This window comes from Puccinia triticina, chromosome 13A, assembly GCF_026914185.1.
Source record: "Puccinia triticina chromosome 13A, complete sequence".
In the NCBI taxonomy this organism is placed as follows: domain Eukaryota; kingdom Fungi; phylum Basidiomycota; class Pucciniomycetes; order Pucciniales; family Pucciniaceae; genus Puccinia; species Puccinia triticina.
In genome coordinates this window covers 279,111-304,596 of record NC_070570.1, presented here as the reverse complement: position 1 = coordinate 304,596, position 25,486 = coordinate 279,111, and the positions used below count along the sequence as shown (strand labels likewise).

Sequence of the window (25,486 nt, the reverse complement as noted above, 5' to 3'; positions counted from 1 at the left end):
GTATTCAATAACAGCAGGCCGGATGGAAAGAAAGGTCTTCACGATATGTAAACGTTCCTCGTAGATCTCGGGCGTCTTGGAATAAGTCACGCTATTCCACAGACTCATGAACTTCTCCCAGGGGTCTCCAGGCTTGGCAGAGGAGTCGTCTTCGGTCTTGGCAGAAGCAAAATGCTTCTTGCAATTCGTTGTTATGTTCTTGTTGAGGTGCCACGTGCACAGGTTTGCTTGTGAATCGGGGAAGACCGCTTTCAAAGCTTTCCGTAAAGCTGAGTCTTGATCGGTGAGGAATACTTGTGGAGTTCTTTGAGGGCGCAAGACGTGCTTCTTGAGATTATTCACGGCCCAGAAGGTGTTTTTGTTGTCTTCATATTTCATAAAACAGAAAGCAATAGAGAAAGATTGATTTGAAGCCGCCTGACCTATTATGTGCAGCAAGGGAAAGTCGTGTCAATTGGTTTTGTATGTCGAGTCCAAGAGGGCTACATGATGGTTGATCCGCGCAAGATGAATAGCCCCCGGGTGAGCAAAGAAGAGGTTCATGATGGTGCCATTTGAGTCGACTTTGACATCCCACGACCAGTTCGATTCTTTCAGGACACACATGAGGGCTTGTGCTGGCGTCCTGCCAGCCAAATCTTCGCGGCGTATAATCTGAAGTGTGTTGCTTATAGTTTTGTTGGTCGCAAACGTCTCGTTGTTGGAGGTTCTTAGTTGTAAGAGGATTTGGGCAGGCTTGAGGTTGGATTGTGAAAGCTTCCGGATTTCCTCAACTTGTTCAGGGATAAGCTTTTGGTGAGCAGCATGAGCAGAAGGCGGAGTCGGATCATGATTATGATTGGCGTTCTGGATCTCCAAGGTCCAATTCTTGGTTGTGAGCTTTTTGCTGGTAGGCACCGATCCCTTGACTTTGAAAGGGAAGTCGATCTTCATTGAGGCCGTTTTTCGTCCTGATTCATTCAATTTTGTGCCGCAAAACTGTCCAGATCTGTCACACTTGATGTAGACGCTCTTATCGCGATGAGAGTTGGCCTTGAAGACAGCATATCCATGTTCTTTCGCCCATGCTTGACAGAACGTTACAACATCGTCCATAGATTTGAATTGTCCTGGTGGTGGAGGATCCAAAGGTTCTACAAATTGTTTAAAGAAGAAAAAAAAACATGAACAGTTAGATCAATCAATACAAATATAGTTAGATCGATCAATAGAAATCAAAGTGAAGACAAATTGATGACTAACGACCTGTGCAATAGTTGTAAGTCTCAACGTTGATCACTAAATTTGGATCGGTGGGACTGTTGATTCTGTTGGGAGCTCGTCCTACCCTGGCGACCAAGCTAGTTTCATCAGGAAGGTCAGAATCCATATTTGACGCTTTGTCTTTGAAGTCTGATTCACGGCCAAGAACAGGTGAAGGAGGAGTTGAATTCGCTGGGGAGGGAGCCGTTGCCGGTGCCGCCAAGGAATCGGATGTCAAGGAAGGCATAGCCGGTGCCGCCAAGGAAGTGGGAGCTGCTGTAGAAACCGCCGACGAAGCTGGAGCTGAGGAAGACGCCAAATTTGGAAGCAAACTGAGGAGCTGCTGCATCTGGGCCCATACCTCCGGAGAGACCGTCACTGTGTTGGTTGGTGGACTTGGAGCGGATGCAGCGGTGTTGGTTGGTGCAGACCGAGTGGTGCTGGGGTTGGGGTTTGAATCTTGCACCATGGTTGGTATGATGGTTGGTATGGTGGGTGTTGGTGGGTGCAAGGACGTGGAGAGGGATATGTGGACTTATCCGGCTAATTGCCCCACTGCCTTGGCCGTGTGGCTGTAAATACTCCATAGATATCTGGTGTGCAAGGGTGTGTACTCCTGTTCTGGTGAGTCGAGCTATGTTATTTGGCGTGCAGCACAGATGCACGCCATCATCTATGGAGTGCCTGGGGACTGTACTCCACTAAAAATACGGTCTTTGGAGTGGGTGCTATCTCACTCCAATGTTTTTGGCGTACAGCTTGAGTGACTCCTAATTAGTTGGCGTACCGGAGCCATAGACGCCTATTTGGCGTGCACGTAGCCAAAAAGTGGCGTGCATTTAGATTGACCCTTATCCTTAACTGTAGGGTTATCCTTTACACTTAAATGTTTCAATTCTTTTACGAACTGATGCATGTGATTTTTGTTGTCTTCCAATTTATCATACACAAGCGCAAAAAGATTATCAAAGGCCTTTTTTGATAAATCTTCTCTTTTGTTTATCTCAGTTAAAGTGTCTCTGATGGATTTAATATCATTAATTGAGATATTTTGCTTTATTGCATTGTCAATTTTAGAAGAAATGTCTTCTGCATTTTTATGTACATCAACTAATACAGGAGATTGCTTATGTAAGTAGTCGAGTTGAGGTACGGTTCTAACAAGCTGTTGTAAAGCAGCAATGGAATTATCGGTTGAAAAGAGAAGGGAACAAAACTTTTGCTCATATGAGTCGGACTGTTTACTCATAATCACTTTGAAAAAAACTCAAGAAATTGGTGTCAGTTGACATGCAATAACTTTGATATTACTTTGATTTGAACCTGGGTTCTTCCCTGTTCATTCCTGAGTCTTCTAGACTAGATATTTTCCATGTTCATTCCATCATGAACAGATGTAGTGCATGCACCTATGAATGGGTTATGCTTGCATGAAAGGGGTATTTCCACATGAAAGGAATAACATCAAAATTGTATTCACACATGAAAGGGATATGTACGCATGAAAGGGGAATGTGAAAAGGTGTATTTACACATAAAAGGTATATTTTCACATGATGAAAGGGGTATGTGCACATGTAAGGGGTATTCATGAAAGGGATATGTATACATCAATGGGGTATGTGAAAATGAAAGGGTTACGTACACATCATGAAAGGGGTTTGTACACATCAAAGGGGCATGTAAAAATGAAAGAGGTATTCATGCATGATGAAAGGGGTGCATGCACAGGAAATGTGTGAATATGAAAGGGGTGTGCACATGAAAGGGATATATACACATGAAATGGGTATTTGCACACAAAAGGGATATGTGCACATGAAAGCGGTATGTGATGAAAGGGATACATGCACATGTAAGGAGTATTCATGAAAGGGATATGTATACATCAACGGGGTATGTGAAAATGAAAGGGTTACGTACACATCATGAAAGGGGTTTGTACACATCAAAGGGGCATGTAAAAATGAAAGAGGTATTCATGCATGATGAAAGGGGTGCATGCACAGCAAAGGTGTGAATATGAAAGGGGTGTGCACATGAAAGGGATATATACACATGAAATGGGTATTTGCACACAAAAGGGATATGTGCACATGAAATCAGTATGTACACTTGAAAGGGGTAGGGGAACATGAAAGGGGGATTGCACAGGTCTCAACTGAGTATCTTGAAACCTGTGCTAAGTTTTTTGTAGTTCAGAATTAGCTTGCATAAATTAGGCAATGTGCAAAGATTGCAGGGTAGAAGAAAATTGGCATTCATGGGTATGATCCTTGTTCTAATTGAGGATTAACTTGAGTATGCTGGATGTCAACTGACAGCAGTTTCTTGAGTTTTTTTCATAGTGAATATTACTAAGGTTTATAGTAACCTCGTTATTTACCTTCTTGGATAATAATAAACAATTTGAATCAACAACTTTCTCGATGCTTGAGAAGAGATTCTTAAGGATAGGAATCAACTCACTTGAGGTTAATCCTCGTACATCAGATCGTCCTCGTGGGGTTGAGGATGATTCTCGTATCCTGCGTTCTGATTGTGCAACGACTGGAGCGCCTGATACTGGGCTTGAGTCGTTCTGTTCAATCGGATCATCTCGTAGTGGATTGATCTCTGATGAGAGATCCGGCGTCAACTTCGTCTGTAAGACGTATCTGATTGAGGGTTCTGATAAGGCATTGGTCGTGGCAGGTTCTGCTGTGGACGACCCCGATTGGACCCTCGGTTTCTATGCCTTTGATTGCCTCTCGATTGTTGATTTCGAGGGTTCTGGTTTGATCTCGGTGGTTCTCTCAGTTGAGGGGGAGCCGCCAAGCAAGGGTACATGGGCGGGGGCATCGAGACATCCTCCTGATAGGGCTGAGCCTTCTGCGTCAATGGTATCGGATCTGTTTCCATTGGTTGGTAGCAGGACGGATGAGGGATTGAGGATTGAGCTTTCTCTTGGTTGGGAAGAGCTGGTAGTTCGGTAAGATGAGAAGGGGGCGTTGGGCTCCAGTCTATCATCGATTCTGGAGCGGGGGTCGGGGTTGGTTCCTCTCCTCTCGCCCTCAGGTACTTCCTGTGCTTCGGGCCGGACTGATACTCCTCTCACTCCTTCTGAACGTCCCAATCCCCAAAGATCGACCAAAACTGGTTCAAGTTTATCAGTCCGAAGATTGTCGGGAGGAAGCTCTTCGCGGTTTACAGACAGAGTATCATCATGTCGTTGTTGTCCTTCTCCGCTGCTAGATTTCGACCATCCATCCAGCTGGTTCTTCATCCCTTGGAGTATCGGATGGATCCGCGGGTTGAAATTTTTTAGAGTGTCGGCCCCTTGGGGCCCTGGTGAGATCTTGGGCTTCCAACAAAGTTGGGCTGTTGCTCCTAGTACGAGAACAAGAAGAGCTATTAGAACTCATCTCATGACTGAGGATTTTTAAGAGGTAGACTAACCTGTAATGACGTCTATATCACTGCTATCAGCAGGTTGATAAGACTCACGCGAGTCTTCAGAGCTCGGGATAAGAGGAGAGGTAGTGGAGTAGTTCAATACTACCGTCCTTCCTCGAGGGACGAAATAATTTTCTAGTTTTTCCTTGGTTTTTGGGTCAAAAGATCCGTCGTTGAAAACCAACTTCTTGGAAGAGCTGCTAGCAGAGGGTTTAGCCTTGGTAGTCGAGATCTTTGTTTCTTCAACAGCCAAATTAGTCTTGGGGATAACCTTCTTGATCTTGATTTGGTGGAGCAGACTAGTTACGTCTCTGTCGATCAGTTTAGAGACTGACTCCTTACTTTTAAAGGGATCCGCGGTAGGAAGAACCTTTTTGACCTTAGGTTTAACGGTTACCGGAACGACTGGATTATTCGAACCACTCGGAAGGCCCTGAGTCTTTAAAAAGGGCGAAGGAGGGTTTTTCTTGTTGTTGACCGGCTCTTGGTCCCACCCGGGAGGGACAACAGCAGGGCTCTTTGGCTTGCGAACCACTTTTGGTTTCTTTGGGGCCGTAACCGTTTGACATTGATATTGACTCGGAACCGGAGCCACCGCGTCAACATCTCATCCTATGCCTGGGACCTCATCTGACTCAGATCACCAGTGCCATTGACCCCTCCAACATCGTGAATCATCTTTGAAGCCCTGCAATGACCTACAGCACGCTCACTGTCAAGCCTAGCAATCACTTCCAGGCTATGCGATGCGATGAGCACGAGCAATGGAAGGCGGCTGAGTTGAAAGAGATTCAGAACATGCGGGATTACCACGTCTGGACTGAAATCTCTCTGCTTCCTTCTCACTCAACGATCCCTTCCACCTGGGCATACAAGAAAAAACTTGGCGCTGATAACCAGGTCACCGAGTACAAAGCTTGGATCTGTGCTCAGGGATTTTGACAAACATATGGATAAAACTTCGACACAAAATACGCTCCAACAGGAAAACCATCTTTGCTTCGCCTGATCTTGTCCCACGCTGTCTTGAACTCTCTGTTAATTCATCAACTTGATGTCCGGAGTGCATTTCTCACTTGCAAACTTGACGAGACGGTGTACATGCTCCCACCTCCCGGATACAAAACCGACGAAAACATTGTGCTTCACCTCAAGAAGGCCATCTACGGTCTCAAACAAGCCTCCCTTGCCTGGTACAAAAGGCTTAGCCGCTTCTTGGTATCAATTGGCTTCTCCATCTCTCTCGCCGATCCCTGTGTCTTCTGGCGCTCCGTCCCCAGCCCCCTCTGGATTTTTGCACACGTTGACGATCTTATCATTGTTGGCAAGGAGCCTGAGCCCTTTCGGGTACAAATGGCTGCGGAATTCTCCATCAAATACATGGGGAATGCTTCGTTTCTCCTTGGGATGAAGCTCGATCAGACGCCGAACGGGTTCCTCCTTCACCAGTCGCAGTACATCGAGCAGAAGCTGGTTGAATTTGACTTTGCTTATCTTCCCAACGCTTCCTGCCCCCTTGATCCGCGTACCCACCTTGCCAAAGCCTTGCAGTCTGACATCAGCCGACTTGCCCCGCTCAACATCAACTACAGGGCTCTTATCGGCTCACTCAACTATCTCAGCATTCTCACGCGCCCCAACATTTCTTTCGCCATCAGCAAGCTCTCCCAGCTCCTTGAGAACCCGGGTCTCTCTCACTACACGGCGGCAGTTTAGGTGTTCCGGTACCTTAAAGGCACCATCAATTGTGGTTTGAAATTTCGACATACTACAATGACGCCCCTGTTCTGCTCAGTGGATGCCGACTGGGGCAACTGCCCGGACTCGCGGAGATCTCACACCGGATATGTTGTCTCATGGAACGGGCACTTGATCTCTTGGAAGTCCACCAAGTAGTGCACAGTCTCCCTGTCGTCCTCGGAGGCTGAATACAAGGCGCTCGCGGATGCTAGCAAGGAATTGGCTTGGATGACCAACCTCATGGCGGAGATCTTGTCCGACGCCTCCCGTCCGACCTCCGTTATCCGTGTCAATAACAGGGGCGCCATCGATCTGGCACACAGCAAAACTAGTCAAAACAGCTTCAGGACCAAACACATGGACCTTCGCCTTCACTTTGTACGGGAACTGATCCAGAGCAAGACCATTCGACTTCAGTACGTTCCGTCTGCGAGCAACATTGCCAACTTTCTCACCAAGCCGGTCGGCCGCAGCAAGATCTTGCATGCTCTCCGACAGCTGACTGGTGACGCCACGAGCATCTCTGCTTTGCGCTCCGACGCACAAAGCACGGCAGCCTGTCAGGATTCGGGCCCAGGCCCGAAAGGCCCGGACACAACCCCTGAGCCTCCTAGCTCGGCGGTAGACAAGCCAACTTCCTGTGCTCCTGTATCGCTCAGCCACTCGCCCTATCGTAAGTACAAATCATCTTTATTAGCCTCATCAGACCGAAGCAACCAAACCGGTCAAGATGACACAAAAACTAACCAGTCCCTTGTCATACCGTCTCATATAGGCGATGAAAACACGGACCGAGAAACCAAACAGAATTGTCAGGACAACAGACCCCTGATTCTTGAATTGAACCAACTCAGCCAACAACCGGACGCTTCAAACCGTTCCGTGGAGCAAACCCTGGACCCTGAGACTTAACCAGGCCAACATCAAATTTGTGCGTACTCACTGAAGCCACATCAGCTCATTCTCGGATATAAAATCTTAACCTCTGTCTCCATGTTTCTCTTTCTCAGCACCTGTTCACTTCCCCTCGACCACACACCAGCTCAACTCAACCCATAAACCCTTCCCCTTTATCTCAGCTCAGACCAGCCGTTCACAACACCTCCCAGCAACTCCACTTTTCATTTCTTCACTTTCATCAGCAGCTTGCAACGACCTTGTACCGCACTCGTGCCATTCTCGGACCTTTTTCTTGTTTCTCAATCAATTCTTGTTCTCATACTTAGCCGTCTTACTTGAAACCGTTATCTCAGTTGCCTACCACTGCCCTTAAGGTACAAATTGTTACTTGTTTCTTTCTCCCTTACCCTTCTCCTCTCATGAAGACCACCATGAGCTGACAAAGATGAAATTAAAACCTTAAGTCTTACAATTCTCACAAAACGGCCAATCGGTGCGCCCTCTCTTTGATTGTCCGCCCCCTAGTCAATCTTCTCGCCCCGCTGTCATTCGGCCGGCCCCCTTATAAATTGGTCCGCCCGCTCGCCAAACGGCCCCTTCCCCCCCGTCAATTGGTCCGCCTCCTGGATCCTTGTTGACCGGTCTGCCCCCTCGTTGATCGCTCCGCGCGCTTATCAATTGGCCGCATGCTCCTTGATTGGTCAACCTCTTATTCACTTGTTCCAGCCTATCCTCAATCAATCGGCCTACTTTTGAATTGGCTTTCGGAATCTGAGGTTGCCTTACTTGTCCTTCCGCGTTCAGATTCCAGAAGACTCCCTGTTAAAGGTATGGCAGATTATTTGCAATAACCTACTTTTAAATTGGCTTTGGAATCTGAGATTGCTTTACTTTCCCTTCCGCGTTCAGACGACTCCCTGTGAAAGGTATTGCTGATTCTTCTTGTTGATATAGTTCAATCAATGTTGTGGGTTTACCAATATTCTGATCAATAGCTTCTTTAAACCATCAACATCTGGTCTTGGCCCAAAACAAACAAGATCACTCTCTCATCTTTAACCTGAATCTTGTGAGTCAAAGAATAACATTCTGTCCTAGCCTAAGTCATTTGTTTATTATTGAAACCACCTTCCCAAAGCTTCAGAAAAACCCAACCGATCAAGCTAGGCGGCGTCATTGGATTTTGACTTTTCATCGCTTTCCAAGGTGAATCTCTCATATTTCTGCCTCTTTGCTACTGGCCATCCACCGGCTGTGTATACTTCTATGGTGCTGTTAGATGTGGATTAAGGTGTAAAGTCCAATCTGGATCTAATTGTGGGGTGAATTGCTTTTTTGGTGTACAGCCAAACTGTGATTCATCCCTACCATGCAATTTCGTAATATGGCCAACTGACCAAATTCATCATCCCGCGCGATCTTTGCTTCAGGTATTTCCATGATGCGCGGCATTGAATATCGCAATCAAGACATTGATGCGGTCATGCTAATGACAAACAAGTGGCTCATGGGTTTGCATCGCAATGCTCACAGGAGGGTTGTCCACTTTGATCTTTTGGCTGTTTTCATTATGCAGGAAATGGATTGGAAGTTGCACATCCGCGATCTAGTTGCTATGTTAATTGAGACATTTGCAGAAAGTAGTACTCCAGAAGTGACTCGAAAAAATCAACTCCTGGACGCCGCCTTTGTTGTAAATGAAACCATACATCGCTATGACCAGGGAGTATCTCTCCAACCTGATTTCCCAAAGCCGTTCTGCCTCCGATACCCCACAATTAGTGAAGTTTTGAGGTATTCCATTGCGTTGGAGAAGGAGTGTCAGGTCATCAAAGCTTCAGGAAAAATGATAGTTTTGATTGACAAGAATGGAATATGTGTGGGGGTTTGCCTCCCTCCTTACCCAGGCCCAGCCAAAGATTCTAAACATATTGTCTTTGTGTTTGTACATGGGCTTTACTGATCAAATGAAGCAATTGCTGATGGTAGAGATGTTTCAGATTTGAGTGTTGTCCTGTCTAACCAAAATGGTTGAAACTTCAGTGTGCAAGTTAAATCTTGATCAACAACCGCCTTTAAATCTTACAGAACCTCCACCTGGCCCACTGCAATCTCTGTTTCCACTCACTGTCAAGACTAAAGGTGAAATTCAATCTCCTCAGAACAGTCTTGATGCTAGCGTTTCTTATCAAGCCTATGGCTTTGGATTAGGTGGTGTCAGTGTGTTTTTACCATCCAAAAATGCTTTTTCTGAATATCTTTTTGCTTGTAGAAAAAATCAGCTGCAGTGCTTGACAAGAAGATCGCCTGCGATGCCAACTCCATCAAAACCAAACAACTGCAGGGACACAGCAAAGAATGGAAGAATGAATCAATGATTCCCACACTACCTGATCCACTACAAGAATTCAGTAATACTGCGGATAATCAGGCCATAGCTAAATTAAGGAACAAAATTACTTTTTATTCAAAGCTGACTCTTGCTATCAATAATGCATTCCTCCCCAAAATTGTTGAGGTAGCTACAAAAGCTGTGGCATAAATTAAAAAATATGGTACCAATTTGGTTCAAGAGAGTCTGAAGGTTGAGAAAAATGACATCATTGCATGTGAGTGAATTTCAGTGATATCATTCCAATTTTATCTGATTTCAACTTCTTTTGGAGCTACAGCCCAAACCGTCAGTGTCAATACACAGATCCATACCCATTGCGACAAAAAGAACGCTCTCCTTGTGAGCCTGAGTCTCTATAGTGACAACAGGACACAAGAAATGGGGGGGCAATAGTTGAATTTCTTGGGATAAAGAAACTACAACTATAAGAGAAAAAGAGAAAGAGAGAGAGAAACCAAGCAGGATAAGGAGAAAGAGAAGTACTAGGTTATTGCAGTGGGAATGCACGTCCACTGGCAATGCTACTCTTCAGAAGAGTGCTGCTAATCTGTGCTACAGCTTCCTCTCAGGAGGGTATCTGGATTAGATAAGTTTAATCCAGCCACAATTTTTTAGCTTCCTTCTGGATAGTCAAGGTTCTCAAAGGGAAACCTGAGGGACAGCCCTGTAACCTAGATTTGAGGCAAAGGCCAAGTGATAATAAGGGACAGCCCTGTGATCAAGATAGAGGCAAAGGCCTGTGGATTTGGAGGGACAGCCCTGTGATCAAGAAGGAGGCAAAACCAGAAGAAAGAGCAGATCAAGCAAGACACAGAGTTGTACCTCTGAGATAAACAAGGTTCAGTGAAAGAGGTTACTTACTGTCAATATCCTAGGCGCCTGTGACGGTAGGTATACTGGGAGTATAGTAGGCTCTTTGGTGGTGATCCTGGAGTTATCTGGGTGGTGGTTCTGGTGTGCTGAAGTCTGTGGATCCTCCAGCTGCATGGGGGATCCTGACTTCGAAAATTTTCAAAGTTGGATGACATAATCACACATGTACATGTGGTTGGGAGCGCTCAGGCGCGACTACACGGCGCTGCTGCGCATGTGTGTCACAAACCACAAACTCTATATATGAAGGAGTAGAGATATTGTAAAGTGATCAGTGAACACTAAGGTCAAAATTGCATGAGAAATCAGAATCTGAAGTGAAAACAACCTTATGTCTCAAGGTTAAAAAGATACGAGCACATTTAGGTATAAAATGGAGATAAAAGGCAGTTTTAGGTCAACTGTGTTCCATTCTGCATATCGGTACTAACTTCTAGTACTCGTGTCAAGGGTGGACAAAACTGAATTAAAATTGGTTTTGAATTAGTTTTATCCCCCTCTAGGGTGTATAGGAGAATTCAGAAAGGAAGTCTCTCAGTCCACCCGAGCCTAGGGAGAAAATTGAGTTCCACTCAATTTAGGCTAGAAGCGTAACAAGTGCAGATTGTTCTTATTATGAACCATTATTTGTTTCTCTAATCAAGGAGGGTATGCGCGGCGAACACCTCCGACTTCTTAGAAACAGTGGGGTGGGTGGGACGGAATTTAAAAATTCGGAATATTTCCTGTGAGTCAGAGAAATATCAAATCTGGAGCGCAGAAACACAAGAAACTGTCGGAGTGGGAAGTGAGGATGGAGGTCTGTCCGAGATGACGCGCCTCTATATATCACACGTTTGCTCCTAGTCTAAAATACGCCGCTCGGATCTTTTCTTCTACAGCTGCCTTCCTGGTCTGTTTTAGAACAGTTTTGGTTTCGCCTATGCTCATGGACCCCGGTACTCTTGCGGCATTCTTTGCTTCGGGTACCTTCAATCCATTCTGCATATTGGTACTAACTTCTAGTACTCGTGTCAAGGGTGGACAAAACTGAATTAAAATTGGTTTTGAATTAGTTTTATCCCCCTCTAGGGTGTATAGGAGAATTCAGAAAGGAAGTCTCTCAGTCCACCCGAGCCTAGGGAGAAAATTGAGTTCCACTCAATTTAGGCTAGAAGCGTAACAAGTGCAGATTGTTCTTTTTATGAACCATTATTTGTTTCTCTAATCAAGGAGGGTATGCGCGGCGAACACCTGATACTCAGTGTGAAAGAATTTTAAATTTCGAGCCTGAGCCCTCGGCGCAAATACCCAACACTCGAAAAACCATTTGAAAAAAAGAAATAATCCAAAGGAAAAATCCTCTTTAAAATAGAGTCACATAGTTACTAGATCAAGCTTTCCACATCTCTCCTAGGTGTCTAACTAAGGACTTGGTGTCCTCAACTTCGACTTCAGTGTACTTCCTAATGTATAAACAATAGCAAGAAGACTTCCAGCGGCCCAGGTCGCAAATGTCCTCCGTCGAAACGCCTAACGCATGTCGCAATGACGCTCCACCCACCCTGAAAGAATGGCCCATCAGACCCTCGAAGTGGCCTTCTTTGAGTATGTGTTGAATCCGACTGATCGACCTTGCACGTTGTAAATGGTATCTCACCCCGTCAAGATAGTATCCAAATAAAGAAGTGGTAGCGCCCAACGCCTCCAGGAGTCGGCGTTCAATTGCTTCAACCGGACATAGCATGTTCTTCAAACTGTGTAAAACCAGTTTCTGTGGTACGCCAGGTTTAGCCGTTTTAGCGTTCCTAACTGTCAAGTACATGTTGCGGCCGACGTCTGTTTGCACCTGTCAAACGTCGCTCGTTAAGATGGAATGTTGGATGTCGAGGTAACCGGTATGGATCCCGTATGTGAGTTCCCCCAACCGCGCCATCCCCCAAAAGGCTACTATCGCCAGGTCCGAGATGGCATTATCCTCTTCGGAACCGACGGAGAGTTTGTTCACGATCCAGACTAAATGCTTCAACATTATCGCGGGTTTCGGTCCTTTTGGCGGCAAGGTTGCATCGATCTTCCTGGACGCTAAAAGGATCAATTCTATCCTCCTCCCGGTGACCCAAGGAAATGGTTTCTTGTGGAAACCGTGCCAGGCTTTAATTCCAAACAAATACTTTTTTACCGAATTCGAGCTAATCTTATGGCGGCAGTTTGTGTGTAGGTTGCGGCCGGCCCAAAAACAGAATTCTTCAATGTCGTCACCGGATATTGGGAGGACAAAATCTTTGTTGGAGGTCTGTTTCTTGAACACCAGGAATTTTTTCACGGCGCAGTTGTAGCTAATCAAGGTAGACATTGCCCTGGCTGATAAAATGTGTTCGTTTATTGGCCTTACTTCCTTTGGGACTGACCCGTCCATCAGAAAGCAGCTTAGTTTAGATTTCCACCTTGGGTCTTCCATTGGAGCAGTGTACGGAATAAACACAAGGGTTGACCCGCAATTTGCTTGTTTGGAAAGGGTTGAGCGTAAGCGGAAGACGTGTTTCTTGGTGGTGTGTAGTACAAAAAGACCAAAAAAGGGGGGCAGCGCCACAAAGGAAATTTTAGGATGAGGTGTGAAATATAAACAATGAAAACATTGAAGGCAGGAACGGGCAAGTATTTATGAGGAAGGGTGGTAGAAGAAAGTTGCCAAATCATCAGGAATAGCAAAAAGGACCCTATCTTTCTCTTTGTGTGGACCCCTGATCCCTCGTGACAAGGCGTCCGCCACGTTATTGCCAGATTTTACTCTTCTCGCTGTAAGATCAATCTGGTGTAACAACAACAGATCTTGTATCACCTTCCACTCGTTATTCACTGCCACATCCTTGGATTTCTTGTTTTCAATGACGGCGAGGGTTGTGTTGTTGTCTGTCCAGACTATCAGATTTGACCCTTGTTGAATACGTTTTTCATGAATCAGCATTAGTATGCCCAACCTGATAGCAACCGTCTCTAGCCAGGCGATATTGTATTTTCTATCTTCAGAACCGGTACGTAACAATTTCAGTTGAGACCACAACCGACCGATCTTGATACCAATACCAAAGCTAGTGCTAGCATCTCCGACCCAATCAATGTTGACCGGTTCTCTTGTCGGGATTAACCTAGTATGTTCGAAAGACTTAAGTGTATTATACCAGATTTCCAGATCTTCAAGTACCTCCACTGGGGCCGGTCTTTTTGCGTAATGAAAATGCCAGTTTGCCAACCATTTGTATGTGCTGTTTAAATAGGCTTTCAGCTGAGGTAATATGTAGGCCACGTGATTTAAACGTCCCGCTAGTACTTCCACTTTGTTGTAAGAGAAAATCCGTACTTCAATTAGAAAAATCATAACTTGATTGACCCTTTCCAAAAGCTTCGCGTCAGGTAGTCAAACTGTTTTGTACTTTCCATTCCAAATAAATCCGATAAATTTCTGTTTTTTGGAGAAGGCGGAACATTTCTCCTTGTTGGTTTGGACCCCCAATCGTGTTGAATAAGCCACAATATCGTCCATGTCAGTCGTGGAATGTTCTCCTTTCACGAAAAGGTTATCATCAACCCATCAAAACACCTTAATTAGATCAAAATTGTCTTCCATCACGTCCTTCCAGGTGTCTGCTGGTCTTCCAAAAGAGCCACAACCCGCCACACCACCAAAAGTAATTCTGGTGTCTAGATATAAACCACCTTTCAGATCCTGCACTACTAAGAACGGCCACTGTGAGGGGTGAGTTGGGATCTGCCTGTACGCCTTCTCCCAGTCGAACAGTGCTAACAAAACCGGCCTTGTCAACGCCTTGAAAAAACTTGCTACTACTTTGAAATCGTCCCATGTGGCAGTGAAATCTTTTGTGTCCACGAAAGAATTAACCAAAGGAACATTCGGATCATTTCTCGGAAAAGATAGGTCGTTAATTGGTCTTATCAATCCATCGTTATTTACTACCGCCCCCAGCGGGCTAGATCTGAAAAATTCGAATTTCAAGGATAATTGTTCTACCGTAAGTGGTCCGAACATCCGCCTAGCTGCTACTTCTTTTTGAAAAGATTTCTCAATTTTTTCCGACGCTAGTATAGCTGAACGATGATTGGGAGGAATAAAGCAACTCATATCACCTATGTTGTGTGAAGGGATACCCTGGCTAAAACCGTTCCTGAAACCAGGGACAACATCGCTATACATTTCACTCAGGCCAGCTTTCTTCAAGGCAAATTCCCAGAATGGAATGTTCATTTCGCACTCGACTCAATGAGGCCAAATGAAGTCATTCACTAGTTGTCTAGAAATTGTATAGAATCAAAAAGAACAACGCAACAAAAAGACAATCCAATTAGAAATTAGAATCAAGACAATACAATCATCGATAGAAAGTCCGTGACAAAAAGAAAACAAAAATCATAACATTTCATTTGATAGAATATCAAAAGAAAGAAAGGAAACGAAAAAGGACATCTAGCCTACTTCTGAATAGAGGCCGGGGGTGGGTTAGACGACGCCCTCTTCTCGTTAAAACCTTGGATAAAATTAGAACCCTTATAACCAGATCTCGCTCTTTTCTTCGATTCGTGGTTATTCCCATGTTGATTCATAGGATTGTTTTGCTGCGTATTAAAACTATTTGATGATCCTTGCGCTGCTTGACTAGGACCTTGACCGTTAAAACCTTGAGACTGATTATGAGCCGGGTTCGATACGTTATGGAAATTATTTGCTTGAAGGTTCAACCTAGCATTTCCGGTTACCGGATTGATATGAGCAAATTCGTACCCTGGTGCGTAATAATTTTCATCCCACTTGAGCTCGCCGAATTCTCTACAAGTGTTGTAGCAATCTTCGACTATATCTTCTTTCAATTTCGTGATATCCGGAATCTTCATAACCCCTTTCACGTTTACTCTATGCGCAAAAGTGTTTGACCTCATCAATAAGTTGTAGCAAAAACCAACCATGAAACAACAAGTGTCCGAGATGAAATCAACGTTCTTCTTATGTTCTAGAAGCATGTCGGCAAATTTCTTGTTGTTATAGACTTCCGCCAAAGTTCTGTAGAAATCTTGGTGATTGAACGTCCAGTGCATATGAGTCATATGCCATTCTGGAATGAACGGAAATCCTTTGTAACTAGAGTTCAATGATTCTTCTGATTTCGGTCTCTTCTCCAGATTCCAGGACATCGTGTTATGTCTCCATAACTTATTGAAAATTGTTAATGGGAGAGGTCCTCTTAGCTTCTTGATGTTTTTGTCTAAGAATGGTGCATACCCGACGTGAACATGAGTAGTTCCCACATCTGCGTACATTAGACCCCCATCTTGAGTATCTTCAATCGTACTTTCGGATCCAAAGAGCTTAGATTTAGTCGACTTAATCTCATTCGCCGCTTTCATCAAGACCGAAGCTACCGATGCGTTTCCTGCGTTCAATGCTTGTAACGCTTGCTCTATGAGAATTGAATTCGCGTCTGAGTTTGACTTGTCTGGGTCTGTGTACAGAGTTTCCCAACGAAATAATTAGCACTAATACTTTTTTTTTTTTTTTTTTTTTTTTTGAAAAACAAAGAGGAGTATACTGACTTGGTACGGCTCTTATCAAGTCAACAAATTTGGCTTCGTCTCCCCCGGGCGTATGACCCTTCAGGTTGGATTCGACAATATCGTCTTCCTCAAAATCAAGTTCAGCTCCCGTGCTCTTATCGACAGGTTCAGTACCTGGAGCTATATTGTATCTAGCATCTGTGAGGGTTTCTTCGAAACGATAGAAAACAATCCAACACGTTAACCTCCTTCTTCCTGAGAATAGTTATTCAACAGTTGTTCGGGTATAATATTGTATGTTTGGGAGAAATCTCGACCTCGGACTCTTCCCTATGTTTCTGGAGTCATAGTAACTTCACAGTGGTCTGGTACTTGGCTTACCTGTTGCCTCAACATCACCTCTACCATCTCCTGTAGCGACTTGGTCTTCCTGTCTGTCTTTACTGGTTGCCGAGGTCTTACTCGCGTTCTTCATGTTGCTCTTTGCTGCTGCTCTAGTCGACTCAACCATGATTTATGAAATCGATGACTATAAAGAAAACGATAAATTAAAGATTTGGTAAATTTAAAAATAAAAATTTGAAATATTTCCTGTGAGTCAGAGAAATATCGAATCTGGAGCGCAGAAACACGAGAAACTGTCGGAGTGGGAAGGGAGGATGGAGGTCTGTCCGAGATGACGCGCCTCTATACATTGTTAAGTTTCACACAACTAAGATATTATTTCATTTCTTGTAAGTTAATGGTCGATCCAACAATCTTGGAGACAGAGATAGAAATGAAAACAACTGTGTACCTAAGAGCAGATCCGCTCTGTACTGAGTGAGAATGAGATTTAATAAATCTAGAGAGCTACTGTGTAGCTGGGGAAACCTTCGGGTTCTGAGAGCTGACAAGATTTATCTTGTCAGTAATTGCGCTCCGGTGGATGCACTGATAAGTAAGATTTATCTTACTTAGGCTCGTGGGTCTTGTTCCTCAAGATTCACCAATGCGAGCTAGGAGGGATCTGGGACCGCGGTTGTCTGTCGCTGTGCACAGGAACAACCATCAGTCTAAAGTCATTTGTGACTATGGCACAACAGCGATGATCTTACCTCCGTTGCATCGGGGTTGGAGATTCTTTCGCTGAGGCTGAAACCTTGTCGGTCTAGGGCGTCGGATACGAGTGGGCTGCGAGATCGTTACGATACTCTAGTCAGCTCCATCGACTGTCCTAGCTGAGGCTGTTCCAAACGGACTCACGTACCTGGTAGGTGTTTTGTCCTGTTTGGTTCGCTTGGGCGCTTCGTCGATTGCTGACGTGGCTAAAGGTTTAGGAGCGGATGAATTAGCTTTAGCCAACTTCATCCGCCTGAGGGCGGCATGCATATTGCATGCGCCTGGAGGTCGCGCCGGCTCACCTCGGTCCCCAGTGGGGTTAGGTCTAACCGCCTTGCGCTTCCTCAGATTCGGGGATGTACCCGAATCCTGACATACATCACACGTTCGCTCCTAGTCTAAAATACGCCGCTCGGATCTTTTCTTCTACAGCTGCCTTCCTGGTCTGTTTTAGAACAGTTTTGGTTTCGCCTATGCTCATGGACCCCGGTACTCTTGCGGCATTCTTTGCTTCGGGTACCTTCAATGACTCTAAGGCTGACACTCCTATTTGATTCAGTTTATTTCTTTGGGAATCATCGTGGAGGAGAATTTGTTTTTCCATTGTTAGGGGTAGCTTTTACTGGTCTGCATGGATACTCAGTTCATGGGCCGTTCCAAATTCTCTACCATGGCGTGGCAAAGTATTACTTTGAAGAGGGATTGCCTGACTCTCCGTATCGCTTCTCTCTGGCAATGTGGAGCCGCAAGAGCTCTTTCACCGCAGTTGCAAGGCATTCTGCCCACTTCCAAAAGAAAAACGAAGTAAGTTTTATCTGCTCAGTTGTACCCATTTTATCAAATAAATTTTGATTTTGAATTTTCATAGACATGCAGCGACTCAACATATTGGCTACTGATTTATCCAGAATACAAATTTGATGCCGTCCAGCACTATTTTGAACAGTACAATCGGGAATCAAAGGCCAAGGAAAGGCTCAAGGGTAAAACAAAGCATGTGGCTGAATAATGATGATCCCCACTCTTTTAACAAAACCTCACTATATTTTTAGTCAAATTGAAACCCTCCCGATTTATTGAGCCTGTTTGATCTTACATTTTTTCAAATTAAATCATAATTTTTTTTATTGGTTTCAAACAAATCAAGGAATTTGAGTAATCCTGCCTCAATTGGTAAAGTAAATTCTTTGATTGATTGTGGTCTGCAATAATCTCTGGATAAAAATATTCCAATGTTTAATCAAATCAAATCGCAGCATATAATATCATCTGTGCTATATTTGGTGATAAAACTAATCAAAGATAGAAGCTATTGCAGAAATAATAAAAAGTGGTGGATGTTGCAAACATTCATCCTGAGTAATAACAATGTCTTCAAAAGTTTGAGGTTTGCAACAGCTATCTATCTACACTTCTGGAACTCTTTCAATTCTGAAGTTGCCATTTTTAATGTCAGCTAGCCATTTCCGTTTTTTGGGAACTTGAACCTTTGTAAATCCTTTCATCAAAGACTCTTTGCTCAGCTTTGAGTTCTCCGACTGGACTAACTTTAGCTCCAGATCAGTCTTAGCTAGAGTTTCGGCTGGATTTGGAGTCTTGGGGAAAATTGAACTTTCATCGCCACGGGCAGCAGCTACATTGCAGGTATTGAATAAGCAAGCAATCAGTTACATTTCGGAATTTTATGAGACTTACCCAAGAGTTCATTGAGAGCATGCCGAAGGTTTGTTTTGAGCAAGTTGGATTCCTTCTTTTTCTTCTCCAGGACAGATCCACCAATATTTTCCAAGTTGCCTTGTATTTGTCTTCCATGACTGTAAGCTTCAAAATTTTCTTTTGATGACCATTTCTTCTTAGCTATACTCAGCCATGAAGCATTGTTTGAGTACTCCTTACAAAAGCTATTTTTTCCGGGAGATCTTGTTGCAGCAAGGAGGTAGTAAGTTACATTGTATACATTTGATACTGTGTAAAGCTTATTCAAGGTTTGTTGATCAGTTATAACACTGCAAAAAAAACTTGGTCAACTGCTTGCAGTTGACACGCAGGATACTCGAGTCAAGCTGCCATTGTAACTCCACCTGGATGCACAAGTGCCTTTGTTGGCACAGTCACTGTGCAAGGTGCCCAGTGACTGTGCATTGAAGCTTGGGTTGAGTCATACCTTGAGTAAGGCTGGTGTAACACCACAAGATTCCTCAGAGTTACCACATGTCAACTGCTCACAGTTGACACAGTTTTTTTGCAGTGTAAGCTACCAGGCATTGAAAATTTATTAAAAAAACTGCCCACCTCCGAATTCAGCTTGAGAATATTTTTTTAAAGCTTTTTTGTATGTCTCACTGGCACTTTCGCCCTGTAATTCGGATCCCTTGGCGGCAAAAATGTTGACTTTTTCGGTGTTGACCAGCTTTTCATACAGAGGGATGTATTGTTTGATTTCCTCCGGGGACAGACTCGTTTCTGCCTCTTCATTGTCCTTGTCATCTTCCTCTTCAAAGTTGCATGGTATACTGAAAAATGTTGGAATATTTGCGCACTGAAGACCTCTTTCTCTTCATCCGGAAGCAACTGCAGCCAGGCCTTGCCAATATTGACATTTTGATCTTCCCAACCTTCCAAAGTACCCTTGGATGGGACTTTGGATGAAAATTATTATAACATTTGAATCAATCTTTCAACTTTGTTGATTGCTTACCTCTATATTTTAAGCTCTCAAGGCTGAATGCAACGAATCTGTTCCAGCCACATTTTTTGCGGGGTGGCTTGTTCTCCCCGCTACAAGGAGGAATACAATGAGATTGTAGTTTTTAGAAAATGATGTTGATTTGAAGGTTTAACTTACAGGAACTTGGTGACTGTCTTCTCAGCAACATTTCTGACAAGGGCCAGCATGAGCTTGCTTTTCATGTATTTCTGCTGGAGAAGTTCTAATTTGGCTTGAACATCTGGTGGGAGACAATTTGAGGTACCATACTTTTTCTTTTGCAAAGTAGATCGGAGTTCGCCTAATGACCAGGAGTCCAAGTAGGATTCAAAGTTCTCCAAGTTGAAACCAATTCCTTCATTTTCAACATCTTCTTGTCTGGCGCGGCCAGTTTGAGTGTTGGTGGGATTTGGAGATACTTCTTCACGTTGGTTGGAGTTTGAGCAGCCATTGCTTTCGTCGGAGGAGCTTGAATCTGTATTTGTCAAAGTTCTTGGACGTTTTCTGGATGCCTGTTTCCTGGATCCGCCATGTGCGCCAGAACCAGATTTTTCTTCCTTTCTGAGCCGTTTTTGGTGAGAATTGCCTGCAGCAGTGGATCCCTAAGAACAAGTTGGGTTTCTCTTTGAATTCTTAGAGGAGCGAGTGTTTGCCATTTTTTGGAGTGGCTTAAGTTGCAGGAGTCGTTTTTTGTCGGCAGGAGTGGTTTGGAGGCAGGAGTTGTTCTGAGCCGAGTTGAGAAGTTTGAAGCTGGATTGGGTCGAGTGGAGCAGATTGGAGCTTCCTGGGGTGGCTTTGAAGCTTTCTGGAAACTGAGGGCTATGTATACTGTGCAGGGGAGTCGGGTATGCCCCTTGAGCTCACTTGAGACCCCCCTGAGATGCTCCAGGCCAGTACCAAGTCGTATGGAGCTGCTCTGAGCCAGTGCGGAGCCTTATGGAGCTGCTCTGAGACAGTGCGGAGCCTTATGGAGCTGCTCTGAGCCAGTGCGGATGTAGGGGGAGCTGAGTTGAGATGTTTCACTCAACTCAACCAAATCTTCACACTATTTTTAAAGAAAAATACACTCAGACAGGTTGGAAAGCCCAGTATAGATGATCTACATCCCCCAGTGGGTTCAAATCAGTGGCCTTTTGTGGGCAGCTGAGCTGGGCTCACCTGGCTCCGCCTGGAATACGGCTTCTAACCAAGGATGTTGGCATGCTGTGGAACTACTCTTGGGATGAATAGAGCTGGAGAGGGAATGGTGCTTTAATGTGCTGCCTCTCTGGGAACAAGAAAAAGATATAAGAGTGTGGAATCTTATGGAAAGGTGTGGCTATAGAGGATTCTTGAGGTATGTCTTGAGGGTTAATTTTCTACTAATCTAATATTTTGTACACAGATAACAAGCTTGTCCAATCTGATTTATTGGCATAAGCAAGGCTAATGATAGGTGACCAGTGATCTGAATTACTTTGACAGGATCTGATGGGGAACAAATGAAGAGGAAAACAACTCAGTTTATATACACAAGAAAGAGGAGCCATGAGGAAACAAGGATAACCTGGAGGGAAACATAGAACATTCTACTTCTATAGGATGAAACAGCCATGTGGTCAGAGTAGTGGGTCAAGGAGTCAGATGATGGTGTAATAGTGGGTGGGGATGATGCCATCTTCTGGGGGCTATGGTGCAATCTTCCTAGTTAGAGGAGGGGATGTGTGAGACATAACAGAGGTAGAATATTCTATGATCTAAGATAGGAGTAGTTAGGCGTTTCAGGAAGCATTTCAGGAAGTGTTTCAGGGAGAAATAATCTAGGTGGGGTTTGGGGCTATGTCTAGTATAATGTGTATCATGTTGGGTTTGGAGGGTGAAGGGTTTCAAGGGTTCTTATACATCTTTGAGCACATAGTTCTAAGGAAACACTAGAAGAAGGGGGTAAAATGTGATCTGGGTAGATGTTTGAGACTAGGGAGAGGGGTTATCCAAGAGAGGGGGAGTGTGGGAATAGGAAATACTATTATCCAGGGTATGACCATTGAGTGGGGATGTTGAGGGCCTTGGGCTTTGCTGACAAGGGAGCCAGAGGTATGGGATTTAGTCTTGAGGTGTGACAGCCTTGTGATTGATGGTTGCTGGTTTTCTGGGTAGATCAGGATTGGCTTACCACAACACACATCTTCGGTTTGTAGCTGATGGATTGGGTGAACAAAACTCTTATGTCACTGGACTGCATTCTTCCTGAGCAGCTTTGTGCATTCCCGCCCGCGCTATCCCCGCATGGACATTCTACCGCGCTTGCCCATATAAATCACCACATCCGCCCCAGTTTTGAAGTCCTGCCCCCACAATCTTCCCACACATTTGCCTGCTCCCACACTCGACACATACACATACCATCCACTCCTCCTTTCCCACACATCACCTCCCATTCAATATGGTAGCTCGTGATTTCTGCACTCGACTCGGACTACCCTGCGTCTATTCCCGCGCTGGTCGCGCCTGTAATAACTGTCAAGATTTGAAACGCCGATGCTCCGCCTTCACCCCTAAATCTGACAGCTCCCGCAGAAACCGCGAATCACAAAACCGTCCGTCGCCATCTGGATCGCGAATCTCTCGTGCGGAACGTTCCCCGTCTGCTATCTTGGTCAGTTCCCGCACCAAGTCGCCCTCCGCACACGGTGAAGACCTTATGACGCCTCTGCCAAATCGTGCCAATTGCTCAAGCGCTAAAGACTACGTCCAACAAGCCCAGGCATGGGTCCGTAAACACGGCGTCAACAAGCGCCTCAAACGCCCTCAAGAACCCGCATCAACCTCTGCCGCTGGACCATCGTCAGCTGCCAGGCCTTCTCCCACTACTGGTTCAAAACGCCCCTCAGCGGATTCCTTGGATTGATCCCCAAAGCGTCCATGTCCTGCCGGTTTGCAGACTATTGGCCTCGCAGCTCGCTTTTCCGCTTGTCCGCGTGAACCGACACCAATCATTCTTTCTCCAGAGCCCACATTTCCCCAGGCTCCTGGTAGGTAACTTTCCGCTTCTACTTGTTGTGTCACCGCTAACCATTGAACGCTTTCTGCTTCAGCCACCCCAGCAAGGGACACCAAGATGGCACCAAACAACCCGTCCCATACCCCTTCCGGTTCACCGCCTAGTTCTCCCGGTTCGGTTCCGCACACTGAAATTCCGCAAGCCGGAGCCACCCGTGCCTCTTTGATCCACACATTGGAGTCCACGGACCCGCCTTCTCTGCCGGCCGATGCCACTCCAAAGGCACCTAGACTTCTTGCCCCGCTGTAAGACTCAAAAGGTGTCGTGAGACCCTTTTGCTGAATGGCGAAAGGTATGGATGAGGTGCAAACTCTGCCTTTCTGGATATCAGAAAACAAGACCACCAAGCTAAGCTTGGCAGTTTTATTCAGTGATAAGGATATGTCCAGAGATGAAGAGTATAGTTGGATTGTATGGTGGAATGTTCTGAGTGTCTAAGAAACAGATGAGGAGTCTGAAATGGGCAGAAAATACTGATGACTTGGATGGGGCTTGAACCCAGGTCTGTGAGCAGAGGGTATATAAAGTAAAAAAGAGAAGGTCAAGGTTTGAAAGCTATGCTTCCACCAGGATTGGAACCCAGTACCTTGAGAGGCTTGTGAAAGGTTTGTGAAATCAACTATGAGTGTGAATTGCAAGTAACTGTGATATGTATGTGTAATAAATAACTGTGACAGGTGAGTAGATGGATGATGGGAGCCAGATGGCATGAGGGAGGAAACAACTGGCAGGCAGAGGCCTCCTTATATAGTAAACTGAGAAGGGGTCTAACTTCTAGGGGGTTACATGAGATTCATATGTATGCAATATCAAAACAGTGGCCAACTTGTGGTTGAGTGGAATCAAAGGAAGGAAATAAAAGAAACAAAGGAATTCAATATGAGGTATTCAATATCCTATGCAAAGTATCCTAGAGATGAGTTGTGTGTAAAATCATATGTGAAATACTCTGTGAACTGTCCCGGACTAGCATGTGAAAGGTGTGATCCGTGTATCTTCTGATCCAGTAGAGATATGAAGGTGGTTCCAGTTGGTGACTAGGGGTTATTTTGGACGTAGATTCCATTTCTGCCGTCCATTTGTTCCTATCTTGAGGCGTTTAGAGAGTACCAATAAAAGTTTTAATTTTTCTCCTACAAACACAGGAATAACAACTACACCGCCAGCCACCACTACACGAGCCGTGTCCCCTGACTCTCCAACTCCGCGTCCTCTAGCCTTGTCAGTACCTATCCATTTGCCGCTGCCCGCTGAACCAGCTGCGGACACCAAAGCTGGGTTGCTAAATCGACAAATTGCGGAGATTTCCAGCAACCTGTTGCGGTTCTGTTTTCTTTTTTCTTCTTTTTCTTTTTCTTTTTCTCTTGTCATTGCAATGAAACTGATCCTTCCACGCACGTACTCACCATCCTCGTCCGTTGAGCTAGTTTCATTGCAAGACAACCTACGCGACACCTTCCCCAAAAATCCCCTCTGGGAGGAAGCCGTATTCCCTGTCGCCGCCGTACTCGAATACGTAGGCGCCTTCCGCAAAATGTACCATGCTTTGCTTCACATTTCCGCAGTAGCACCCGCACAACGCCGCCGTAGGTACGCCACCTTCCTTGTCAGCATCAACCAACTTGTTGAACGCCTTGAGCTAGCCGTTGTTGTTCCCACCGACAAACGTACTCTCCGGGCTTGACAGAACTTAGAGGAAGCGCTGCGGAACAAGCTGCACCCCGCACAGTCTACCGCCGCAGAGTACAACGCCCCTATCCCTGCGGAGCGCATCCCTACGGAGGGTACCTGCCGCTCCTCTGAATCCAAACTTCCCTAGCTTCTCTTTTCCTGCTTTCTCTTCTCCTTTTGTCATTCCCCCTCCTTGTATATAGCCCTATCCTGCGGAAACAATGATCGTAATACACGCACAATCTGAGCTCCGCACCCGGATAGTTTCCGCCTAGACAGAGGGAACTGAGAAACCAAAGCAAAGTGAGCAAAAAGGTTCGCCATCCCAAAAGAAATAATTTTATAAGTGCCTGGCCCGCCGCAGAAAGAGAACCGCTTTATGTTATGAGCTGCACCGCGCGCCATAGCCTACTCTGGGGGACATGTCACTCTTGTACATACATGTCACAGCTCCCTTCCATAAGGAGGAGCCGGGGAGAGATTCTCTCACTCTCCCCATCTAGCAATCTACATCATCCTAGGTCAAGTACTAGAGTCCGGTCCTTCTCTCCCATAGATCAGTCATAACATATTGCTAGATCTTTCTTTTAGCGCGGAGACGAGGACAGAAAGAACAACAAACAGAAACTGAATCAAGGAACCCCGAAAAAACCACACACCAGAACCAAACAGAAACAGAACCCACCTCAAACAGACCCAAACCAGAAACCCCGAGACGCCGCCTGAAGATGGATGCCGCGGCCCTCCAAGCCCAACTCGCCAACCTCATGGCAGTTGTGAACGAAGAACAAGAACTACGTCGTCAAGCGGAGGCCGCACGTGTGGCCGCCGAGGCCGC

General features: G+C 45.2%; 3 protein-coding genes across 3 annotated transcripts; all 3 read right to left on the bottom strand.

Annotated features, from left to right (window-relative positions):
- Positions 1–1,237: 1,237 nt before the first annotated feature.
- Positions 1,238–1,601, bottom strand: PtA15_13A24 (uncharacterized protein; the record flags this gene model as incomplete). The annotated part of the gene is made up of 2 exons (XM_053162428.1): positions 1,238–1,340; positions 1,402–1,601. 2 exons carry the CDS (start codon positions 1,599–1,601, stop codon positions 1,238–1,240), a joined length of 303 nt encoding a protein of 100 aa, XP_053026181.1.
- Positions 1,602–15,052: 13,451 nt separating this feature from the next.
- On the bottom strand, positions 15,053–16,640 carry PtA15_13A23 (uncharacterized protein; the record flags this gene model as incomplete). Its single annotated transcript, XM_053162418.1, has 4 exons — positions 15,053–15,320; positions 15,894–16,077; positions 16,169–16,339; positions 16,511–16,640. 4 exons carry the CDS (start codon positions 16,638–16,640, stop codon positions 15,053–15,055), a joined length of 753 nt encoding a protein of 250 aa, XP_053026180.1.
- A 1,996-nt stretch (positions 16,641–18,636) lies between these two features.
- Positions 18,637–20,388, bottom strand: PtA15_13A22 (uncharacterized protein; the record flags this gene model as incomplete). Its single annotated transcript, XM_053162407.1, has 7 exons — positions 18,637–18,661; positions 18,779–18,863; positions 19,523–19,723; positions 19,771–19,869; positions 19,929–20,008; positions 20,076–20,178; positions 20,247–20,388. The coding sequence occupies 7 exons, from the start codon at positions 20,386–20,388 to the stop codon at positions 18,637–18,639; spliced, it is 735 nt and encodes a 244-aa protein (XP_053026179.1).
- Positions 20,389–25,486: the final 5,098 nt, after the last annotated feature.